Source organism: Aquarana catesbeiana, linkage group LG04 (genome assembly GCF_042186555.1).
Source record: "Aquarana catesbeiana isolate 2022-GZ linkage group LG04, ASM4218655v1, whole genome shotgun sequence".
In the NCBI taxonomy this organism is placed as follows: domain Eukaryota; kingdom Metazoa; phylum Chordata; class Amphibia; order Anura; family Ranidae; genus Aquarana; species Aquarana catesbeiana.
In genome coordinates, this window is record NC_133327.1 from 623,047,148 (window position 1) to 623,069,232 (window position 22,085).

The 22,085-nt window shown below is 42.0% G+C and overlaps 1 protein-coding gene across 1 annotated transcript in view; it reads left to right on the forward strand.

The window, feature by feature from the left end:
• The window catches only part of LBR (lamin B receptor), a 57,578-nt gene that overhangs the window by 21,590 nt on the left and 13,903 nt on the right, over positions 1-22,085 (forward strand). The window contains exons 4-11 of the mRNA XM_073628323.1: positions 2,493-2,720; positions 4,107-4,257; positions 4,950-5,143; positions 7,550-7,604; positions 9,492-9,686; positions 11,699-11,802; positions 13,072-13,197; positions 15,510-15,678. Coding sequence (XP_073484424.1) covers positions 2,493-2,720; positions 4,107-4,257; positions 4,950-5,143; positions 7,550-7,604; positions 9,492-9,686; positions 11,699-11,802; positions 13,072-13,197; positions 15,510-15,678 — 1,222 coding nt within the window. The remainder of the gene's footprint in view (positions 1-2,492; positions 2,721-4,106; positions 4,258-4,949; positions 5,144-7,549; positions 7,605-9,491; positions 9,687-11,698; positions 11,803-13,071; positions 13,198-15,509; positions 15,679-22,085) is intronic.

Below are 22,085 nucleotides of genomic sequence, written 5' to 3' on the forward strand. Positions count from 1 at the left end.
AAAGAACTAATTCAACTTATCAAAGCAAAGAGAGATCTTCCATTCAGAAGTGCATGAAATTATTAAGGAAAATGGTGGCCTCCTTCGAGGCCGTTCCTTATGTGCAGTTTCATTCAAGACTGCTACAAACGCTATTCTGTCAGTCTGGAACAAGAAGGTTCAGGCTTTGTTTTTTTTCCAATGCTCTTATCCCCCCAGGTGTGTCTGAGCCTCAATTGGGGGTTAATATCAGCAACCTCCAAAAGGGAAATTCTTTTTTTACCAGTATCTTGGAAAATGGTAACGGATGCCTTCTAGGTTGGCAAGCAGTCCAGGAAGAAGCTTCTGTCCAGGGGAAGTGGTCCAAGGACCAGAAAGGACCCTGTCCATCAATGTTCTAGAAATTAGGGCAGTACATCTGGCCCTGGAGTTCTAGACGCTCGAGCTGCGGTATTGTCCTGTCAGGATTCAATCCGACAATGCTATGGCTTGCATCAATCACCAAGGGGGCACGAGAAGTCGTGCACTCCAAAAAGAAGTGAATCATGTTCTGGCTTGGGCAGAAAACAGCATACCTTGTCTAAGCAATGTCCATTCCAGGGATAGAGAATTGGCAGGCGGACTATTGAGTCGCCAACTATTGTTTCCGGGACAATGGTCCCTTCACCCCGACATCTTCTCGATATGTCAAGAATGGGGTATTCCAGACATAGATCTGTTCGTGTCCAGGTTCAACAACAAAGTCGACAACTTTGTGTCTAGGACAAAGGATCCGCTAGTGTGCGGAACAAATGCCTTGGTCTTCCCAATAGGATCAGTTTTTTTTCACTGATCTATGCGTTCCTCCAGTTCTGCTACTTCCACGCCTTCTCCGCAGAATCTAGCAGGAAGGGGAAGAGGCGATTCTGGTGGTCCTAGTGTGGCCCAGGAGATCTTGGTTTGCCGAGATCATAAAGATGGCAGTAGAAGTCTCTTGAACCCTGCCATTATGTTCAGACCTTCTAGCTCAAGATCTGGTATTCCATCCTTCCTTACAAGCGCTAAATTTAGCATTTTTTTTTTTCTATTGAAACCCACATTCTAAAGGATCGTGGGTTATCTCCTACTTTGATTAATGCTAGGAAGCCGGCCTCCAGACTCATTTACTTTAGAACCTGGAAGGCACATATTTTCTGGTATGGATCCAGGGGTTGGCACCCCAGGAAGTATGTCATAGGTAGGATTCTTGTATTCCTGCATATGGGATTAGAATTGAACCTGGCCCTGAGTACGATCAAGGGCCAGGTCGCGGCCTTATCAATATTTTTTCAATGGCCTCTTGCTTCTCACTCTCTGGTGCGTACTTTTATTCAGGGGGTAACAAGAATTAATCCCCCTGTCAGGGCACCTCTAAATCCTTGGGATATGAATTTTAGTCTTGTCGGCTTTACAGAATAAGCCTTTTAAACCTATACAGGAAATTCCGTTAGTTCTTTTAAAGAAAAATAGTGTTTTTGATTGTCATATCTTCTGCCAAGAAGAATATTGGAATTGGCGGCTCTGTCTTGTAAAGAGCCATATTTTTAATCATGGATAAGGTGGTATTGCGGCCTCATCCTAAATTTCTACCAAAAGTGATGGCCGGTTCTCATTTGAACCAAGATATTATTCTGCCTTTTTTCCCCAGAGTCACAAGGCACTACATTCCCTTAATGTAGTAAGAGCGGTTAGGAAAACGCTCAGATTCGCAAAAACAGATATTTTGTTTGTGCTGCCAGAAGGTCCTAAAAGAGGACAAGCCGCATCGAAATCTACTATTTCCAAATGGATTAGTCAAGTGATTGTTCAATCTTAGGGTCTGAGGAAGAAGGTTCCTCCTTTTCATGTTAAAACACATTCCACCAGGGCTGTTAGTGCCTAAAGGGCGGTGCGTTACAAGGCCTCTATGGCTCAGATCTGCAAGGCCGCAACTTGGTCTTCAGTCCATACATTTACCAGATTCTATCAAATCGATGTAAAAGGTCATGAGGATATTGCCTTTGGGCATAGTGTACTGCAGGCTGTAGTATAAGTCCTCTGGCCTCTTAATGCCCTACCTTTTATTGTGTCTCCTTCCCTTCAGTTGCCATTGCTATGGGACATCCCACATACTAATTACTATGGCTCTGTGTCCCCTGATGTATGAACAGAAAACAGGATTTTTAATACAGCTTACCTGTAAAATCCTTTTCTTTGAAGTACATCAGGGGACACAGAGGTTCCTCCCTTCTTGGTATACACGTGTATTGCTTGGCTACAAAACTGAATACTCCCAGTAGTGGGAGGGGTTATATAGGGAGTGCACTTTTTAATTTAGGGCGTGCCAGTGTCCATCACCTGAAGGTGGCCTATAACCCACATAGTAATAAATATGGCTCTGTGTCCCCTGATGTATTTCAAAGAAAAGGATTTTACAGGTAGGCTGTATTAAAAATCCTGTTTTTCCTTCAGGTGTGAAGGATTTTGGCATAACTGACTCACTTCCTTAATTTCAGAGACTTGAAGACTATAGCATTGAAAAGAGCAATGGTGAAGCAGAGGTTATTGGAGAAACTGATTTTCTCGGAGAGTATTTGCGTACTAATGTGGAGAAAGAAGATTACCTTAGGGAACCTTTGCGTAGTAACGTGAAGAGAGAGGATTACTTCAGGGAGACTTTGCATAGTAACGTGGAGAGAGAGGATTACGTTGAGGAGTCTTTGCATAGTAACGTGGAGAGAGAGGTAAGCTGCTACAATACCTTGGATTTTTCCAGCATGGTTTATTAACTTTAAATGTTTCTACTTTAGGAAGCAGTAGCTTCTTTTGTCAGAACTAGGATAAGGTCACACTTTTTATACATACGGTCCTATCTGAGGACAACTTCCAAAAACACTGTCTGGTCCTGAGTATGTCACCTTTAAATCTGCACAAGTTATACATGTCCCCCCACTGTTGTCTGTCCCCCATACAATAATCTTCACCTCCTGTATTATCAACAGTTTTCATGAAGACAGGAAGTTAAAGGAAGTCACCTCAACATGGACACACGACTAATTAAAAAAAATTTAAAAAAAGTCTTTACTGTCTGTGGACTTGCTCCCCTTTGCTTGTGGCCTGTCCTCGCTCTTTTTGGGAGGCTTGAAGCTTGTCTGTGTAGATTTGCATCTATTCAGCCAAAAAGAGCATTTGTGAGTCAGGGACTGATGTTTGATGAGGAGACATGACTTGCAATCTGCGTCCCAATTCATCCCAAAAGTATTTAGTTGGGTTGCAGTCCAAGCCCTGTGCAAGCCATTAGAGTTCCTCCGCACCAAATTCACTAAATCATGGAACAAAAGAGCCTTCCCCAAACTGTTACCAAAAGGTTGGAAGCGCTCATGGGGGGGGGGGGTTTATTAAAGCCTGAGCAGCTGTGGATGGCAAACAGTCCACTTCTTAGTTCACCATGTTCAGTTAAGCTATGAAAATGAACGATAGAAGCTGTTGCCATGCACAGCTGCTTCAGATTCTGAGTGCTCCGGTGTTCATAAATTCCCCATGTTGTCTAAAATGTCCTTGCATACTGTAGTATAAGGCCCTTTTCACACGGGCGCCTCCATATGAAGCGCAATCCGCTTGCTCAGCGGGTTATTTATTCTTTGATCCCCACAGAGCATATGGATGACAGGTTTGTGTCTGCTCCACTATGCAGAACGGACACAGTCCCGCTCTCCTCTATGGGGCAATCGGATGGAAACAGACCTCCTGATTGTTTCCATCCAACCCACCAGACGGATGGGGAATAGGGCCACCATCCATCTGTTTTTGGCGGATAGGATCGTCGGTTGGTGTCAGCAGACATGTATCCGCTGCTCCGTAGAAGAGACTGGAGGGTTTGATCAGGTTCGCCTGAAAAACTGACAAGTGGACCTGATTGGATCGCCCATGTGAAAGGGGCCTAAACCATATCTTAATTGGAAACGCCTGAAGTCGATCATTTGGCTGTCCAGGCCTATGTCCGGCCTATATAATGTATATTTGCAGTAACTCTGTAGCATTTATTTTAAGGCTTTCTTTTTATCTTTAGCTCTACTTGTGTGTTTTCTCAATATTTTTAAAATGCGAAAAATGATTTTTAATTTTTACAGGAGAAAGTAGTGGAGGAGTTTGTGAGAAGTGAGAGAGTCTTGCGGTATAAGCGTAAAAAAGATGATTACATAGAAAAAGAATCGAACAATATAGAAGTTGTTAAAGCAAAGCCAGTTGAGGAGCATCGATTGGAGTTTGGAGGTGCAATTGGTAAGTCTTTATTAAAACCGCCTTTTTGTTTCCCTCTACCCTTTTTTGTTTTGTATGGCACATTTCGTAAAAGCAAAATCCCATAAGACAAGAGAAGTATTCTATGAAATGAGTAATAGTACGCTTCACAAGTACAGGCCAGTGCCTGAAAATTTTCTGTATAGTGACCATGAGCAAACAAGGGGTGTATGTGTGTTAATCCTGTTACTTGGCTTCCAATGATGACAGTGGAGACCTGTATGACAAATTAATGGCCATCCCCACTCAGATATTTGTTTTCTGTTTACTGGCTGTTTTAATACTATATGGTCATCGTTCTCAGGGTGTGAAATCCCCAAAAGGTTTTCCATGTTCTGACTTTCACATAATTGTACCTTGTGTATAAAATTAATAATTTATTATGACCTGGGGAAAGGTCAATACCTATTTATAAATGGAGGACAAAAGTGAAGCACCTGCTGTGACCATTCCATCAGAAAATGCTACCTGCATGGCTGTCAGTGATTTTTTAAAAAAATGGCTTTTTTCACTTTACTGCATGCATCATATGGTCTGATTAAAAAATTATGAAGTCACATCTGGCCAGGCAATTAACATTTTCAGATTGAGGTAGCAAACCATAGTAGCCTTTGTTCTCTAATAAACCTGTTTCACAAGCTAATTTTTGTTTTTTTTTTGTTTCTGCTTTTAAGGAACCTTTCTTATGATGCTGCCTTTGCTTCCATTGTTGTACTATTTGCTGTACCAGTGTACTCAGAAGAACGTGTCACTCCTAAGTTTCTACCCGCACTGGTCACTGGCTGAATTGTGGAATCCTACAGTTCTAGGATATTTTACATTGTGGGTTCTTCTTAATGTAGTAGTCTGCCTGCTCCCCATTGGCAAGGTGAGGAATTTACAATAGTTATGTGGAATTTAGATATGTAAACTTATTGCGGTAGGAAAGTGTCTTTTTGAACCTACAATCAAGCTTACCTCTATAGGTACAATGAATCTCCTAAACGTACACCGCTTAGGAGATATTCACATCGGCAATAGCCAATGACCTCAACCGCGCATGCGCAGTGAAATGCTGCATTCATGGCATGCAGTATGAAATGGAATGCAGAGCGCCGTGCCACAACTGGGGTTCCCATGCTCATGCGTGGGAGAGATGTCATCGTAACTCTGGCCATTGAAACGACCGGAGCCCGCCAACTCGGGAGGAAGACTGGGTGATGACAGAAGTGCCAGGAGAGCTGTGACAGCACTGCACTGGAGGGCACTGTGTGCAGGGGTGTCTGCCATAATGTGCTTGTATGCGATGCATTCCAACTTTTGTCTGCAGCACATAAAGTAAATAGTATAAAGAGGACCTCTCTGGAAGCCAAAAAACACAAGCAGACTACAAAGGACCAATATTGGTGGTCTCCCTGCAGCTTCTCTTTCTTCTTACTGACTTACTATGCCTTGTTCTGCTCTGTCTGTGTGGCAGTGGTCATCTTGGTAGAAAAAAAGAAATATAGAGAATGTGAAACGCTAACAAATGACCAATATCAAAAATGTGAAATTGACGTGGGAAAATATTGACATTTCCAAAAATATTATAAATATATTGTGACATATACTCAATAAAGAATAGTGTCCATATATAAGCATAAGGGACCACAAGAAGGTCCTAATGTGTTCCAAAATGTGTAATCCAATAGAATAAATGACAGTCACTGAAGTCTTGAGTGTGCATCAAAAGTAATGTGAATGACCACCAGAAGCACCAGTCGCTTACCGGAGAGATTGAACTCATATAGGTGTACACCTGATGAGTCAATCAAGCTTTGTGAGATGACAAGAAAGGCTCAGGTTCACTGTATGGACACAACCTCCAAACGGATGTTCCAGGGCGTGAATTCAGCAGGTTAAATATATACAGGGAAGTCAGCCCAACCATGAGGATAAAAAAGAAGGGGGCACATAGCGTAATTCAATGAGGGATATTTATTGTATAAACATAAGAAATACACTTACATTTCCAATGGTAAAAAACAAGCGCTTCAAAGAGGACAGTAACAATGGAATCAGCGTAGCCAACTGACGCGTTTCACCTAAACAGGCTTCATCTGGGGTGCTGATCAATAATAGTTACTGTGTATATGTGTGTGTGTGTATATGTATATATATATATATATATATATATATATATATATATGTGTGTAGATAGATAGATAGATACAAGGGCCCCCATAATGAGCAACAGTTCTAACATTCATTCTAGGCAATTCCGGGATTACTTCCAGTTTTAGGCAAGATGGCGCCGCCGCATGTGTCTCAAGCCTCATTGTGAAGTTCCGGAAAAGGAAGTGACCTAATGTCATGCAGAACGGCCTGAAAAAAACGCTATAAAATCAGGCACTATCTCTGATAGGGACACAGAACTAGAAAAGACTGTGTTGCATATCGGTGTAGATTTGGATATATATTAATCTCCATGCCAGACTGTACTAATGCGGACCATAACCAGGATGTAGATTTGAATGAAAACTAATAACCGAAAAAATGGCGTCCGTCCTAAAGGAGATATGAATCCCAACATACAGTTTTAAAGTGACACCATAAATAAAATACAATTAAAATTAATATTATTTTATGGTATTGTATAATGGTAATTCTGGTGAAAAATTACAATTAAAGGAGGTTAATTTACAGATAAAAAGTAATAAATTAATAAAAAATATTCCTCAGAGCTGGTGCTCACAATGGTTGCCCATACGGTAATTTTAACAATAATCTAATCTGTGTGGCAGTGGTCATCTCGTTAGAGGCAGGGCTTTGCTTTCTCATGTCAGAGCTGCTTTTCTGATGACTATTATATCATCAGTCATTGTTGTGATAAAGAAACAGCACAGGAGTGTTGGAGAAAGATTTATACTGCAGACCCTCAGGTAATGCTTCCTCTCCATCAAGCAGTGCAAATCTTGCTATAGCTCTAGTGAGACTAGCAGTCAGAGGCAGCAGTGCCTCAGATGATTTCACGCTGCAGATATTCAGATATGAGGTTCAAGGCACTGACATGCCTGGGCACAGTCACAATTTAGGAAGTGCAATGCTATACTTGTATTAGGAATTCAAAACAAAAGCTAAATCTTTCAGGGTACTACTTGGGCATTTCTAAATGTTCTCTAGAAAATAGCAGATTTTTTTTTTGCGTTCAGGTCCACTTTAAGATGACTTAAGCTCAGTTTCCAGAGGTGGTGCTGAATAACCGTTCTGCCAACAGTTTTTATTTTTGTGTTGACTTTTATTTATTTTTTTTTAGATTGCATATGGTGTGCCCCTTACAAATGGGAAAAGGCTGAAATACAGACTACATGGTAAGGTTTTCGTATTCTTTCTGTTGAGCTCGTCTCCTGATCTGTTATTTTGAGCCTATGGACCGTAGATCAGAGACTTGTCTGTGTGGCGACATTCTATCTTTTGATGAGAATTCAATATCTTCTATAATTCTCTGGAGTCAGCATGGGTATTAGAGAGGAGCCAGTGGCTGCAGAGATGAGTCCTGCTTATAAGAATCATCGTGCTTATTTGCCTTGAGAGTAGAGTTGGTGGCTGTACACGGTTGTAATTCAAGAGGTTGTTTTGGAAGTTTCTGGCACGAGTTGATTAAGATTTCACTAATGTATTCATAGACACTGTTCTGTTTTTTAATGAAACGCTGACTGGACTCTATGTATACAGTGATTCAAATTTAAGTATAGGAACTATGAAAAATGATCTTCTACATAGTAGTATGCTATAGCAAATGACCAGCATTGCATAAACTTGGATCCATGATAAAGAAATTTAATAAATGTGTTCTTCATATTTATTGCTGCTTGTTAATAATCCAACGTTAAGGAGGCATAGACTTTATCTTGATGTTAATGCAAGTGCAGCATCTCTTACCTGTCTGTAGATCCTCAGTCCATATAAAGACAAATAGACAAATAGCCCATCAATATTTATGAAGGACAATGGTTTGTAGCAAGAGGTAACAATAAGCCGCCCTTGGTTCTCTTACTCCACTGCGCCAAAGACCAGTGACAAAACTAAATGATTGTCGTGTAAATGTATACAAAATGTGTACATACACAGTGTACAGTGAAAAGCTGCCACTTAAATGTGTAAATTGTTCTGAATCCCAAAACTATACCTCTCACATGTGTACAGATAGAGATAGTGGTGCTAATATATATTTGTAAAGATATGAGTCAAAACAGCATGATACCGATGACAACCTAAAGATAGGAATATAACACCCCGTGAAAAGTGTCAGTATAAAAACATAACAAACATCATAAACTGTGACAAGTCCATGAAAAAAGTTCACATGAAAAAAATCCAGAACAGTAGTTTTTCAATCTTCCTATGTGATGGATCTTCTAATCTTCCACCACACCACTGTGATAGTGACACCACTCCCTCTAAAGAGCGAACTCACCAGAATGTATAGCCTCCCACTCTCGTGTTTGGCAAAACAGCAATTGAACTACACCTGGGTTGCATGTGATGAACCGTGACTGCAATCAAGCTGGCTCCATATGTGAAAGACAAATGAATAACGTGCTCCACATAGCGTGATACCGTTTTAACAAGTTTATTAAAATCACTCCAAGCACACTTCAATGCTTGCACTCACTTTTAAACTGAAACAAATAAGCCTTTGAACAAATCCACAGCAAACAGGATCAATGATCCAATGGTGCACCGCGGTCACAGCGGACCTGAAGTGTAAACTGGCGTGTCTCTCACCCAACCTTCTAAGGCCCAGCAGTCCGATCGGCGTAGTCCTCTCCAGACAGCAGTGTCTAATGTCAGTGCGATGGAATGCTGTGTAACCATGCCCCAGACATGTTTCGTCAAAGACTTCTTCAAATGGGATTCAGACTTCCATTTGAAGAAGTCTTTTCGACGAAACATGTCTGGGGCATGGTTACACAGCATTCCATCACACTGCTGTCTGGAGAGGACTACGCCGATCGGACTGCTGGACCTTAGAAGGTTGGGTGAGAGACACTCCAGTATCTTTACAAATATATATTGGCGCCTCTATCTGTACACATGTGAGAGGTATATTTATGAAGGACAGCCATGTCATAATTGTGTTGGCAGCAAGCTGAGCAAAGTGTCGGATCATAGACAAGCTCTTTATCAAATGCAGTCCTTGGCTCTGGCTTTTTTATATTGGACACAAGTATCTGATGATTGTTTTCTCATTGCAGGAATCCATTATTTGCTCCTGGTTTCTGTGGTGGTAGCAGGGCTTTTGTATTATCAGATCGATCTGATTTACGTGTACAAACGCCTCCATCAATTTGCAGCTGCAGCTACTTTATTCTCTGTCGTCGTAAGTGTTTATGCATTTGCACGTTCATATAGAGCCCCAAAAGAAGATCTTTCCGAGGCTGGGAAATATGGTAGGTTATTGATTTAACAAGCTGGTTGTAAAATGCACCCTTCCTTATTTGGCTGCTTGGAGAACATAAACCAGAATCCACATTTAAAGCAGTTTACTGAGACGTTATTTTAACTGTCCCCAGCTTTTTTGTACTGCTGTAAGTGCATATTGATGCTTTTCAAAGAGAAGAAAAAAAACTTAGTTTATAAAGCTGTGGTCAGGAGCATTTTCAGTTGGAGAGGTGGGGGTGGCGGCCACATGAATCTCTGGTCATGTAATTGGACTTCCCCTTCCTATCAGGAAGTATTCTCTGCAGGTTTATATAGAAATCACTGCAAAGGACACCGCATGCTCCATACCACTCTGCCTATAAATGTGACATAAAATGCAGGCACCATGTGGAGCATGGTTTGCAGTTTCTGCTTTCTTATGAATTTGCCTTTTAGTATTTTTGTATGGCTATTTTTCTCTTTTTGTCTTTTATTTTTTCAATTCTAATATTTGGAAATTTCCTAATGTTTATTGCTTAGAAATGTTGTAAAGTGACCCTGTCGTGAGAAAAGTGTGTGGAAGCTGCCATTGCTGGTTCTCTTTTAAACATAGTTGCCTTTCTTTCTGTCTACTTTTGACCCATAGACTCAGAACAAGTGTGCTGTAAATGTGTCCGAAATCTTTATTCCAACAAAAAGACTCAGGAAGCACTAAAGCAAAATACCAGCATGACAGTTAAGCCCCATACACACTATCAGATTTTCTGCTGATTTTTGTCTTCAGATTTACCAAAACCATGTAGTGCAAGGGCCTGCCTGATTGCATACAAATTGAAACTCCTAAGGTTTGACCTCATATTATATGGTTTTGGTAAATCTGAAGGAAAAAATCAGCAGAAAATCTGATAGTGTGTATGGGGCTTTAGGAAATGAACGTTCTCAAAGGAGACGTCGGCAAAGGCAGGCTTCATGCTTTAATCGTGAATCTGTTACTTTGCTATTTCTTTGTATAGCAGTTTAATACCTGGCAACAGACAGCTATTTAAAGAGGATCTTCAGTCTGGGGGGGGGGGGGGGGGATTAAAGGGGTTGTAAAGTCTCCAGGTTTTTCACCTTTTATGCATTAGGTGAAAAGTCTTCTGTGCTGCAGCCCCGCCCCAGCTGCTTTCAGTGTCCTCATTGGATAGATTGATAGCAGCAGGAGCCATTGGCTCCTGCTGCTGTCAATCAAATTTAGTGGGGGGGGGGGGGAGGGCGCTGAGCAGCGGGACTCGGGAGCTCGCCTGCGCAGGTGCCCCCAGTGAAAGTGGCTCTCCATGGGAGCAGCCGATGAAGGGGAGGAGCCGGGAGCGCTGCCAGGGTACCCCAGAAGAGGAGGATCAGGGCTGCTCTGTGCAAAACCCTTGCACAGAGCAGGTAAGTATAACATGTTTGTTATTTAAAAAAAAAAAAAAAATGGAACCTTTACAATCACTTTTAGTGCCGGTTCACACTAGCGGGAACCAGCACGATTCCAGTGCCGACTCCTGTATCGCATAGGACTCTCAGTCAGTTCACACTGCTCTGTGAACGGCTGCGGTTGTCAAAGAGGGTGAATAGAGGACAATTCCATGTGAGCTCACTGGAAGTCTGCTGGTGTGAACCGGAGTATCTGTCCGGCTGTGGCAGACTAGGCGGGGATCCTGAGCTTGTCAGGTGCAGTAGGTGGGGCAGTTGGGCATCATTCCTGGTGTTATGGTGAGGGCTGCAGGCACTGTGCATGAATTCTCTGGGCGGAAAGCGATGCTGGGAGAAGGGGAGCGCATGCCCTTTAGTGGTTGGAGAGTGGTAGTGTAGGTTGTGCTGGCTTGCTCAAAAACCTCTAAAGTAGGCTGAGTGGGAGCGGGTACCAACTGTGCTCGAGGAAGAGGAGAAAAAGTGGAAGCTCCCTTTTTAGGTGAAGTTCCGCCTTAAATGCTGGAAATTTGTTTTATATTACCGATTTTTATGTTTAATTTGCTTGTTGTGACTCACACAGTCTGACATACTTCCGTATTTACAGGCAATTTCCTCTATGGTTTTATCATGGGCCGAGAACTTAACCCTCGCATCAGGAACTTTGACTTGAAGTATTTTACCGCCATTCAGCCTATATTTATTGGTTGGGTAAGTCATGTTTTGTGTGTGTTTTTTTTTTTACCACTTGATCGCCGGAAGATTTACCCCCCTTCCTGACCGGGTAATTTTTTGCAATACAGCACTGCGTTACTTTAACTGACAATTGTGCGGCCATGCGACACTGTACCCAAATAAAATTTTGTCTTTTTTTTTTCCCCACAAATAGAACTTTATTTTGGTGGTATTTGATCACCTCTGCGTTTTTTTTTGGGTTTTTTTACTAGTAATTGCAGCAATCAGCAACTTATAGTGGGACTGCAATATTGCGGTGGACAGACGGACACCTGACACTTTTTTTGGGGACAAGTGACCCTAATACAGTGATCAGTGCTAAGAAAAATGCACTGTCACTGTACTGACACTGGGAAGGGGTTAAACATCAGGGGCAAACAAAGGGTTAGGTGTTTTTTCCTAGTCTGTGCTTGGTTACTGCAGGAGGTGCTGTTGCTAGGGGAAGATATGGTTCCATGCCTTCCCTCCTGTCAGAACTGCAATCTGCCTTTTGTTTACATAGGCAGACCACCGTTCTGTCTCTGTGGCTGATGATCAGCAGGTGCCGGTGGACATTGAGTCCGGGAGCAAGCCACCGACGGTGCACATGCGCGCCCCCTACCCAGAAGTGTTGGATCACTGTGTGATGTGTGTGTATGTATATGTGTGTGTGTGTATATATGTATATATATATATGTGTGTATATATATATGTGTGTATATATATATATATATATGTATGTGTGTGTATATATATATATATATATATATATATATATATATATATATATATATATTTATATTATGTGTGTAGCGCAAGGGTGCTGCTATAAGGCGGACGGGAGGTGGTTTAAGCTTTTTACAAACCTGGGCAATTTTATCTAGGTGGGTGATGGGAACAAAAATGGATATTTCAGTGAAAACTAAAACTCAAGTCATTAGTAAATCAAGAATATAGGCAGCTTAAATTATAAGTAAGTCCTGACCTTTCCTTTAAATGTTGGTGCTGACATTTGTCGGTTAGTCAGTCTGGCTACTTATATTGAAGGAACCAATGTAATATGTAAGAGCTTAGCTAGACTTCTACAGGAAAAATTGGGAAGTTCAGTTTCTATATGTCTGGATTGACTTTTTATTGAAGTATCTTTTTTGTTTAATGCTTTCATGACATTCTCTGTATTTGGGTTTTAGCATGGTTTAAATGCTATTCTAATGCAGGAGGTCTAAATTTTATAATTTCATACTGTGATCTTTCACGATTTCCTAGGCTTTGCTCAACTTCATAATGCTTTTAGCTGAAATGAATGTTCAGAAGCTCGACAAGCCTTCGGTATCTATGATCCTGGTAAACAGCTTTCAGCTGTTGTATATCGTTCATTTTCTTTGGAATGAGGTAACTCAATATGATTGCTTTCTTTTCTTTTTAACATGTATGGTATATGATCGGTTTCTCTTTTGAAGCAAAATGTTGGCTTTATTGGGAGCATCCCCTTGCATTTGGAAACAAATATTTACCTTTTTTTCCAAGGAACTTCTGGACCATCTTGTTTGAGCTCTTTTCCAGTGTTTGGGCGACCCTTACTACTGCATTGGATGGTGTTCGCATTACGATGTTTGAGCACCATTCAGTGCAGTAGTACCATGAACCCAGGTTGGCATAATGAGGTAATTCCAGACGGAGTACTCATGACAGCCTGGGCTCATAGGTAGTAAGATGGACACTGGCCTAGAGAAATACCTCTGGTGGAGGAGTAGTTTGGACCTTCTGTTGGGGGTATTGTTAAAGTGACACTAAGCAATGTCCTTAATAAACATTTGAAATTCCTGCACATCCACTAAATGACTCTATAATCTATTTTCCTCAACTAATTTCTTACTGTTTTTTTTTCTTCCTCTTTGAAACATCCTCCCAGAGCTACTAAATCTCTCCTTTTTCTCCTCACATCTGTTTGTTTGGAACAAACAGTGCATGTTAGCTGTGGTCATGTGCACACTACAAATCCCATGGTCCCCAGTCCATCTTGGGAGCAAGCAAGAGAGGATAGCCACATTCCTGCATGCAGTGGGACCATGGAAAATGAATGTAGCCATCCTCTAACAGGATGTCAATAAGGTGAAAGCCAGCAACTCTGCGTGCTCTTGCTAAGATGAGTCTTTATTTGCTACATGTATAAAAGCATGATACAATTGATGCCAACGCCTTTCGGCTTTTGCAGCCTTCTTCATAGTATGAATATGCTATCAGGAAGGCTGCAAAAGCCAAAAGGCGTTGGCATCGATTGTATCATGGAAAATATAAGTAACGCTGCGCTAACCCAATCACCAAAGAAAAGCAGCTACATAAATATGACCAATATTATACACGAAAATAGAAATGAAATGTAGCGCTAATAAAAGTAACCAGTAATGAAAAACACATCAGTAATGGTGGCCATTAGTAAAGGCTCATGGCTTGACGTGATAAAAGGTGAGTAATAAATGAGATATAATAATGTCCCAATGTGTGGCCATGGGTCAGACAATGAAAAGTCCCAGAATAGACTGTATATAGAATGTTGCACTGGTGCAGGAATCTTCTCCTCTGTATCTCATAGATAATACGATCATGTAATGGGAATAGATGAAATACGCTTACCAGAGGAAGTGGATTCGGATGCCGGTGACACCGAATCAAACAGGCTCAGAGATCCTTGATGGACGGTGGTTGTTCACAGGAACAGCCACCGTCCATCAAGGATCTCTGAGCCTGTTTGATTCGGTGTCACCGGCATCCGAATCCACTTCCTCTGGTAAGCGTATTTCATCTATTCCCATTACATGATCGTATTATCTATGAGATACAGAGGAGAAGATTCCTGCACCAGTGCAACATTCTATATACAGTCTATTCTGGGACTTTTCATTGTCTGATCCATGTCCACACATTGGGACATTATTATATCTCATTTATTACTCACCTTTTATCACGTCAAGCCATGGGCCTTTACTAATGGCCACCATTACTGATGTGTTTTTCATTACTGGTTACTTTTATTAGCGCTACATTTCATTTCTATTATCGATTGTATCATGCCTTTTATACATGTAGCAAATAAAGAATTTTCTTTGCAAGAGCACTCTGCGTTGCCTGCTTTCACCTTAATGAAATCAAATACCTTTGGCGTTGGGCGCTCCAGCCACCGCACCGGTCTCCAGCTCCTGGATATATAATCGCAGTTTAGCTTGGGTAAGGCTTGATGTAAAATATATTCTCAATACAAATTGTGATGAGAAGAAGAAAAAATTAACCCGCTATGCCAGTGATAAACTTGACTAGGTAATGGAACAGCCTCCTACAATGCATTGTGTGTGTGCGCCTTGAAGTACCTGCAAATGCCTGTTCTGGCCATTTTCCTTCACATCAGGGAAAGTTTTTGTGTATGTAGGCACCTCCACAGACATTTTAGATAAAGTTCATCTAGTCTGGTGTTTTTCTTTTGATGTGAATTTACTTAATTGTACAAAGATCATACAGTGGCCGAGTTGTTAATGCATCGCTGTTCTCCGGTTTTAGGTAAATTTTGCCATTTGCCTCTTATGTACTTAGAGAAGAAAGGGGGGGGAAAAAACCACTATCTGCATCATACTTGCTTTACAAAATGTTTTGGTGTCGCTTACTAACAATGTGTATGTTGATTGATCCGGTTTCCTTGTGTCTATATCTAGGAGAGGATCCTAACCTCTTCGGATATTGCCCATAATGGTTTTGGCTTTATGTTGGCATTTGGAGGCTTTGTATGGGTTCCGTTCACATACTCCCTGCAGGCATTGTATCTGGTCAACCATCCAGTGGATATTTGCTATTCAACTGTGGCAGCCATTACTGCTTTGAACAGTAAGTTTCCTTTATTTTAAATACTGCATTGTAAGTGCATATTGCTAAATAGATACCGGGGGCTTTATCCATTTTCCTAAGTGTGTGTGTGTGGTGTAAGTCAATGCAGAATAGAAAATTGTATGACTGAGCTAATCGGCTACTGATTTTTTTTCTCGAATCGTCTTCCTGGGCAGCATCTGAGAGAGAGGCTCCTGCTCCCTGAAACAGAAGAACACCATTATAAATTTCACAGTCTTACCTGCGTGCCTGAGTTGTTTGTGTTTCCTCCGGACCCACAGGAGCTGCAAAAGAAACGTTTATTATTTTACTTCTGTCTCTGTGCTAGTTGCAGGAGACCCCCTGCCAGCATCCCATCTAGCCCAGCGGGCCTTAGGAGGGCGAGCAGGAGCAGCAACTTGAGCAGCAATGCTCTGCCTGAGATTTCACCCCTGCAGAGAGGTCTGCAATGGTGCACTATCACTTCCCCCATGCCGCTGATCAAGGGACCTGCTGCAGTTTTTCAGTATCATGGGGTACAGAGGTGTGGGTGCATGGATGGCATACCCCCTGACCGCTGGACGGGTAGGTGTCCCTCTGCTGTAATTTTTTTTTCCTGTTTTCTCCAGGGATGGCCGCGCCTGCCCGATTGCTGTTATTTTCGCTGCGATCGGTGTCCTCCACACACCGCAGAACAAGCCTCCCCTCGTGGATGCTCTGCGGGGTGTATCAAGATGGCGCCGGAAAATCGTCATTTCCGGGACAGCGGCCATTTTCCCGGAGCCTGCTGCCATGAGATACAGAGAATTTAAAAAAAAAAAAAAAAAATATAGTAATAAAAAATATATATATATCTATCTATATATCCATCTATAGTCAGCTGGGGGCGGGCCGGAGCTTAAGCAGGAAGCGGTTAAAAAGGCCCCTCTAAGCAGAGGATCCTGGTGGCTGACCATGTCCGATGCTTCTCCACCCTGCCCTGCAGATCCTGTAAGCCAGGACAGCTCCAAGGTAAGCCAGAATACTCTAGAGTCGCCTCCTGTCTTAACCACTTAAGGACCAACCTCGTTTTGGATTTTAGGTGTTTACATGTTTAAAACAGGTTTTTTGCTAGAAAATTACTTAGAACCCCCAAACATTGTTTTTTTTTTCCCTAACACCCTAGAGAATAAAATGGCGGTCGTTGCAATACTTTTTTTTGCACCGTATTTGCGCAGCGGTCTTATAAGCGCACTTATTTTGGAAAAAATTCACTTTTTTGAATAAAAAAATAAGACAACAGTAAAGTTAGCCCAATTTTTTTTTTAATATTATGAAATATAATGTTACGCCAAGTAAATTGATAACCAACATGTCACGCTTCAAAATTGCGCCCGCTCGTGGAATGGCGTCAAACTTTTACCCTCAAAAATCTCCATAGGCGATGTTTAAAAAATTCTACAGATTGCATGTTTTGCGTTACAGAGGAGGTCTAAGGCTAGAATTATTGCTTTCACTCTACTGGTCGCGGCGATACCTCACATGTGTGGTTTGACCACCGTTTTCATATGCGGGCGCTACTCGCGTATGCTTCTGCGCGCGAGCTCGTCGGGACGGGGGTTTTTTAAAAACATTTTTTTTTTAATTATTTATTTTACATTGCCTTTATTTTTACACTGTTTAAAAAAAAAAAAAAAAAAAATTGTGTCACTTTTATTCCTATTACAAGGAATGTAAACATCTCTTGTAATAGACCGCTTAAATATGAGATCTGGGGTCAAAAAGTCCTTAGATCTCATATTTACACTAAAATGCAATTAAAAAAAAAAAAAGTAATTTAAAAAATGACATTGAAAAAAATATGCCTTTAAGAAGCGTGGGCGGAAGTGACGTTTTGACGTCGCTTCCGCCCAGCAGTGTCATGGAGACGAGTGGGCGCCATCTTAGCCTCGCTCGTCTCCAGGCACAGGAGGGAGACTGGTGCGATCGCCTCTGCCGCTACCGATGGCTCCGGTAAGTGGTGGAGGGCACCGGGTCACGGTGGGAGGGGGGGCCCCCTCTCCCGCCACCGATAAAAGGGATCTCGCGGTGAATCCGCCTCAGGGACCACTTTTTTTTATCAGAAAGAGGCCCGCCACATGAAAACGGGGATACTGGGGTTATGGCAGCTAGCTGCTGCCATAACGATATACCCCTTCAAAGTTTGGACGTACATCGGCGTGCGGCAGTCCGGAAGTGGTTAACCTTACTGTAAAACTGCCTATTTACTAGCAGCTTTTTACCTCCTACCTCACGGGGGCCCTTTTTTATGCTTGATTTTAGGCAAAGGCCCCTGAGGAAAGGAAAGTGAAAAGCAACAAAACATGTGCTTCATGCAGCCACCGGTTTTCTCCCGAATGGAAAAAACCCCATGTCAAAAATGTATAGACAAAATGGTGGCCAAAGAATCGCAGGGGTATCTGAAAGATCTGCTCAGCTCTTTCAAGAAAGAAATACAGAGCACCATGGCACCACTACGCTCAGCTATTGAAAAGTTAAAAGCGCCATCAAGTGCCAGTCAGACCAGTACCCCATCTACCAGCGGGACATGCGTTCCTCCAGGTAACAGGGAACAGAACAAGAGGATACGGATGAATCCGAACAATCCGAATCGGAGCAGTGCATAAGTAAAAACAGTCTGTCATATGTAGAGAGGACATAGTTATTCGCTCTGCTGACAAGGGGGGTGGGTTGGTAATTATGAGTAAATTTTATTACCAAGGGGAAATGGACCGGTTATTAGATAGGAAGACATATCAAGTACTGAGTAAGGATCCTATCATCCTATTCAAAGATGAGTTGGAATCCCTGATTTCGTTGGGTAAAACAAGAGGAGTTTTGAATAAAAAGGAATCATCCTATTTAAATCCCAGCGCTTGTAGAAGACCGATCATATACTTCTTACCTAAGATACATAAGGATCTCCAGTCACCCCCTGGTAGGCCCATCGTAAACGGCATTAACTCAGTTTCAGCACGATTGGGCCAATATATAGACCATTTTTTGAAACCGTTGGTATCAACCACTACAGCATTCTTAAAGGATACTAAACATATTATACAAATTGTGGAAAGTATACCTTGCAAAGAGAATAGCTTATTGGTGACAGCTGATGTCAGCTCATTATACACTATAATAGGCCATTCTGATGCCATTAATTCTGTTCAATGGGCTTTAGACAGGTCGGACCTACCCTCTCACTTAAAGGACTTCCTCTTAAAAGCTCTGGAATTCTGCCTTGCCAGAAATTATTTCTGGTATGGCGGAAAATTCTTTTTACAGACGCTCGGAGTGGCCATGGGCGCTTGGTTCGCGCCGAGTGTCGCAAATATTTTTATGGCACTCTGGGAAGAGGAGTGTTTCTTTGGTAGCAGACCGGCACAGCTGGTCTGCATTTAAAGATATATATATATATAGACGATTTATTTATGATTTGGGAGGGTGACTTGATTAGCTTCCCATTGTTTATGTCCCGGCTTAATGGTAACACCAAGAACATCCGCCTTTGATGGAATGCTGATGCCTCAAGCATAGCCTTCCTGGATTTGGAAATTTTCAAACACGGAGGTTCTTTTAGAACTAAAAATTATTTCAAACCAACAGACAGGAATGGCTATATCTCCTTAGCTCCCACCATAACTCATGGCTGCCTAATGTTCCCAGAGGGCAGTTTATTCGCCTTTGGTGTAACTGCTCTCTGGATAGTGATTTATTTCTCACAAGCTAATGTTATGGCAGAGAGGTTTTTACAAAAGGGATATACCAGAAAACTCATAGCAGAGGAGGTTGAGAAGGTGGGCAACATGGATCGATCTACCTTAGCAGATTTAAATAAAAACAAAAATGCCAAGAAGGACTTCCAGTACAGGATTATTTTAGATTACAACATTCAACACAGAAGGTGGAAAAAATCATTCTGAGATACTGGGATATTTTGAAAAAGGACAACATCCTAGGCCCAACTCTTCCAGCTCACCCCAGATTTATCTATAGGAGGCCCCCGACCTTGAGGGACATTATAGCACCCAGTGTGGTGGATCCCCCTGTGATCAAAGCATTTCAGGACCTTTCACAATAGGGATCCTAAAAAATTACAATTTTGGGGCTTAGAAAAAGTTACCAAACACTGGAGAGGGGGTAACTATATCAGGCAGCTTAGTCAACGGGAGTCTCTATGGATCCATGAAACTAGGGTGGCAGTTCCTAGGGGGTTAAACGTAGAGTTTGACCTCAACTGTTTCATATCTGATAAATAGGGATTTTAACTAGGCTTTTATCATTTCTGTCTTTTATACATATGTTGTTTTGTTGTCATATACATATGTATTTTATGTGTATTTTATAGTTTATTGAATGTATGAGATGGCCGCTGGTGTTAATGTGTGTATATATACATACCTTTTTAAAATGTATGTATAATCTTTCCCCTTGTGTTTATACAATAGATCCCCGTAGTTGTTTGAGATCAGTGTTAAACCATGTGGATTTTACATTTTATTTTACTTTTTAACCATAGTTCTGGCATCAGCTGGTGTCTCTGCAGAAGAATCAAGCCGATTCTTAAGCCGTTTCCGCCTCTGGTCTTGGTACACACTTTGCTGAAGTCAGCGTCTATATTAGGCTCTCGGGTGACACAATGGCTCCACCCTCACTGACTAAGTCCCATTGGACGTAACGCCGCGTATGGGGGGCGGAGCTTCATTTCATACGTGACCCGCTGCCATCTCTCAGCTGTTCGGTCACGAACAAGCTGTTTTACTTGTGCTGTGGTTTTTATCTGTTTGCGCTACATAGCGCGTGTAACCTTTTATTGAATAAACTGCCTATTCCTATGGAATACACTTAGTCTTTCCCCCTTTTTTTGGGGGATTGCTGCATCTTTTTCAATTACACCAGTGGATATACCTTCTTCACCACTGCACTGGAGAGCTGTCCTGCGGGATCACATTGGATATCTTGAGTGGCCGTGCAGCTTCCATCCAGCTCTTATTAAATATATGCGTTTATGACCTCCTGTAACAAGAGGTCCACCCTATCTGGTAAGCACATCTGTGTGTCTGGGGTGGAGTTTATCGTTATTTTATATAGTAGAATTGGTTTCCCCTTCCTACCACGAGGGATCCTTTTCCTTTCTACATATTACAGACTTTTTTTACTTATGCGCTGCACTAATATTGATTTGCATTAGATATATAGGCTTGGTGAATTCCTATAGTGTTCAGCTTGCGAGTAATTAAGTTTGCGCTGATTGTTCCTGTTTTATATAATCCGAATCGGAGGATGGACTTTGCTCAGACTCTGATGAGGAAGATGCGGTTTCAGAGGGCAACCTATTTCTCAGAGGATACGGATAGCCTTCTAAAAGCCATAGCAGACACGCTAGGGATTAAAGAACAAAAAGCCGCAGAGCTCACAATACATGACAAGATGTACAAAGGGCTACAACCCAGGTAGCCTAGAACATTCCCTGTACACCAAACTCAAACATATCGTTCGAGTGGGAAGACCCAGAGAAAAATTCTTCATTCCAGCCACAGTCAAACGCAGATACCCGTTTGCAGAGACAGACACCAAAACCTGGGCTAAATGCCCCAAAGTGGATGCCTCTGGCAAAAGTCACAAATAAATCTGACTTAGCCTTTGACGACGCAGGTACCTTAAGCGACCCCATGCTCTGCTCAACTCAGCCCGAAGAGCCCTGTGGCTGAAGTCTTGGGGAGGTGATATCTCCTCCAAGAACATACTGTGTGGGATTCCATTCACTGGAGACCTATTTTTTGGGCCGGAACTAGAAACGGTCCTAGACAAAACTGCAGCAAAGAACAAGGGTTTTCCCCAAACCAAAAAAGGGAAGGCGCCCTTTCGGCAATTCAAAAAATTCAACAAACCGGGAACGAAAAAGTGCTGGGGACATCAAAACAAAAAAAGCAAGGTTGAATTCATCCTCAAGCCTCCTAACCCAAAGAACAAAAAACTTTCACCAGGTGGGGGGCAGACTCACAGCCTTTTCCCACCAATGGATGGAAGCAACAAAAAACACATTCATCATATGCACCATAACGGATGGCTACACGATAGAATTCTCCACCTGCCCCACAACCAAGTACCTAGTGACAATACTGCCAAGGGACGACGATCGAGCAAAGGCCTTTTTAGAATCACTAGCAGAAAAAAAGGCGCCTCTAAGTGCAGAAGATTAAAATATTTAATATCCCCAGCGGGATTAAAAACACTTACAAGATCAGAAAGTAAAATAAGCATAACATCATTGATGGTAAGAGCGATCCAGCATCAGGAGGGTCCGCAGCTTGTTGTAAGACTCCCAGGACTGTGGGTAAGTAGCGGCAGGGACTCCAATGCAGTTGCCAGCAGATGTTGGAAGATCCTGGAGATGCTGGTGGAGGTCACAC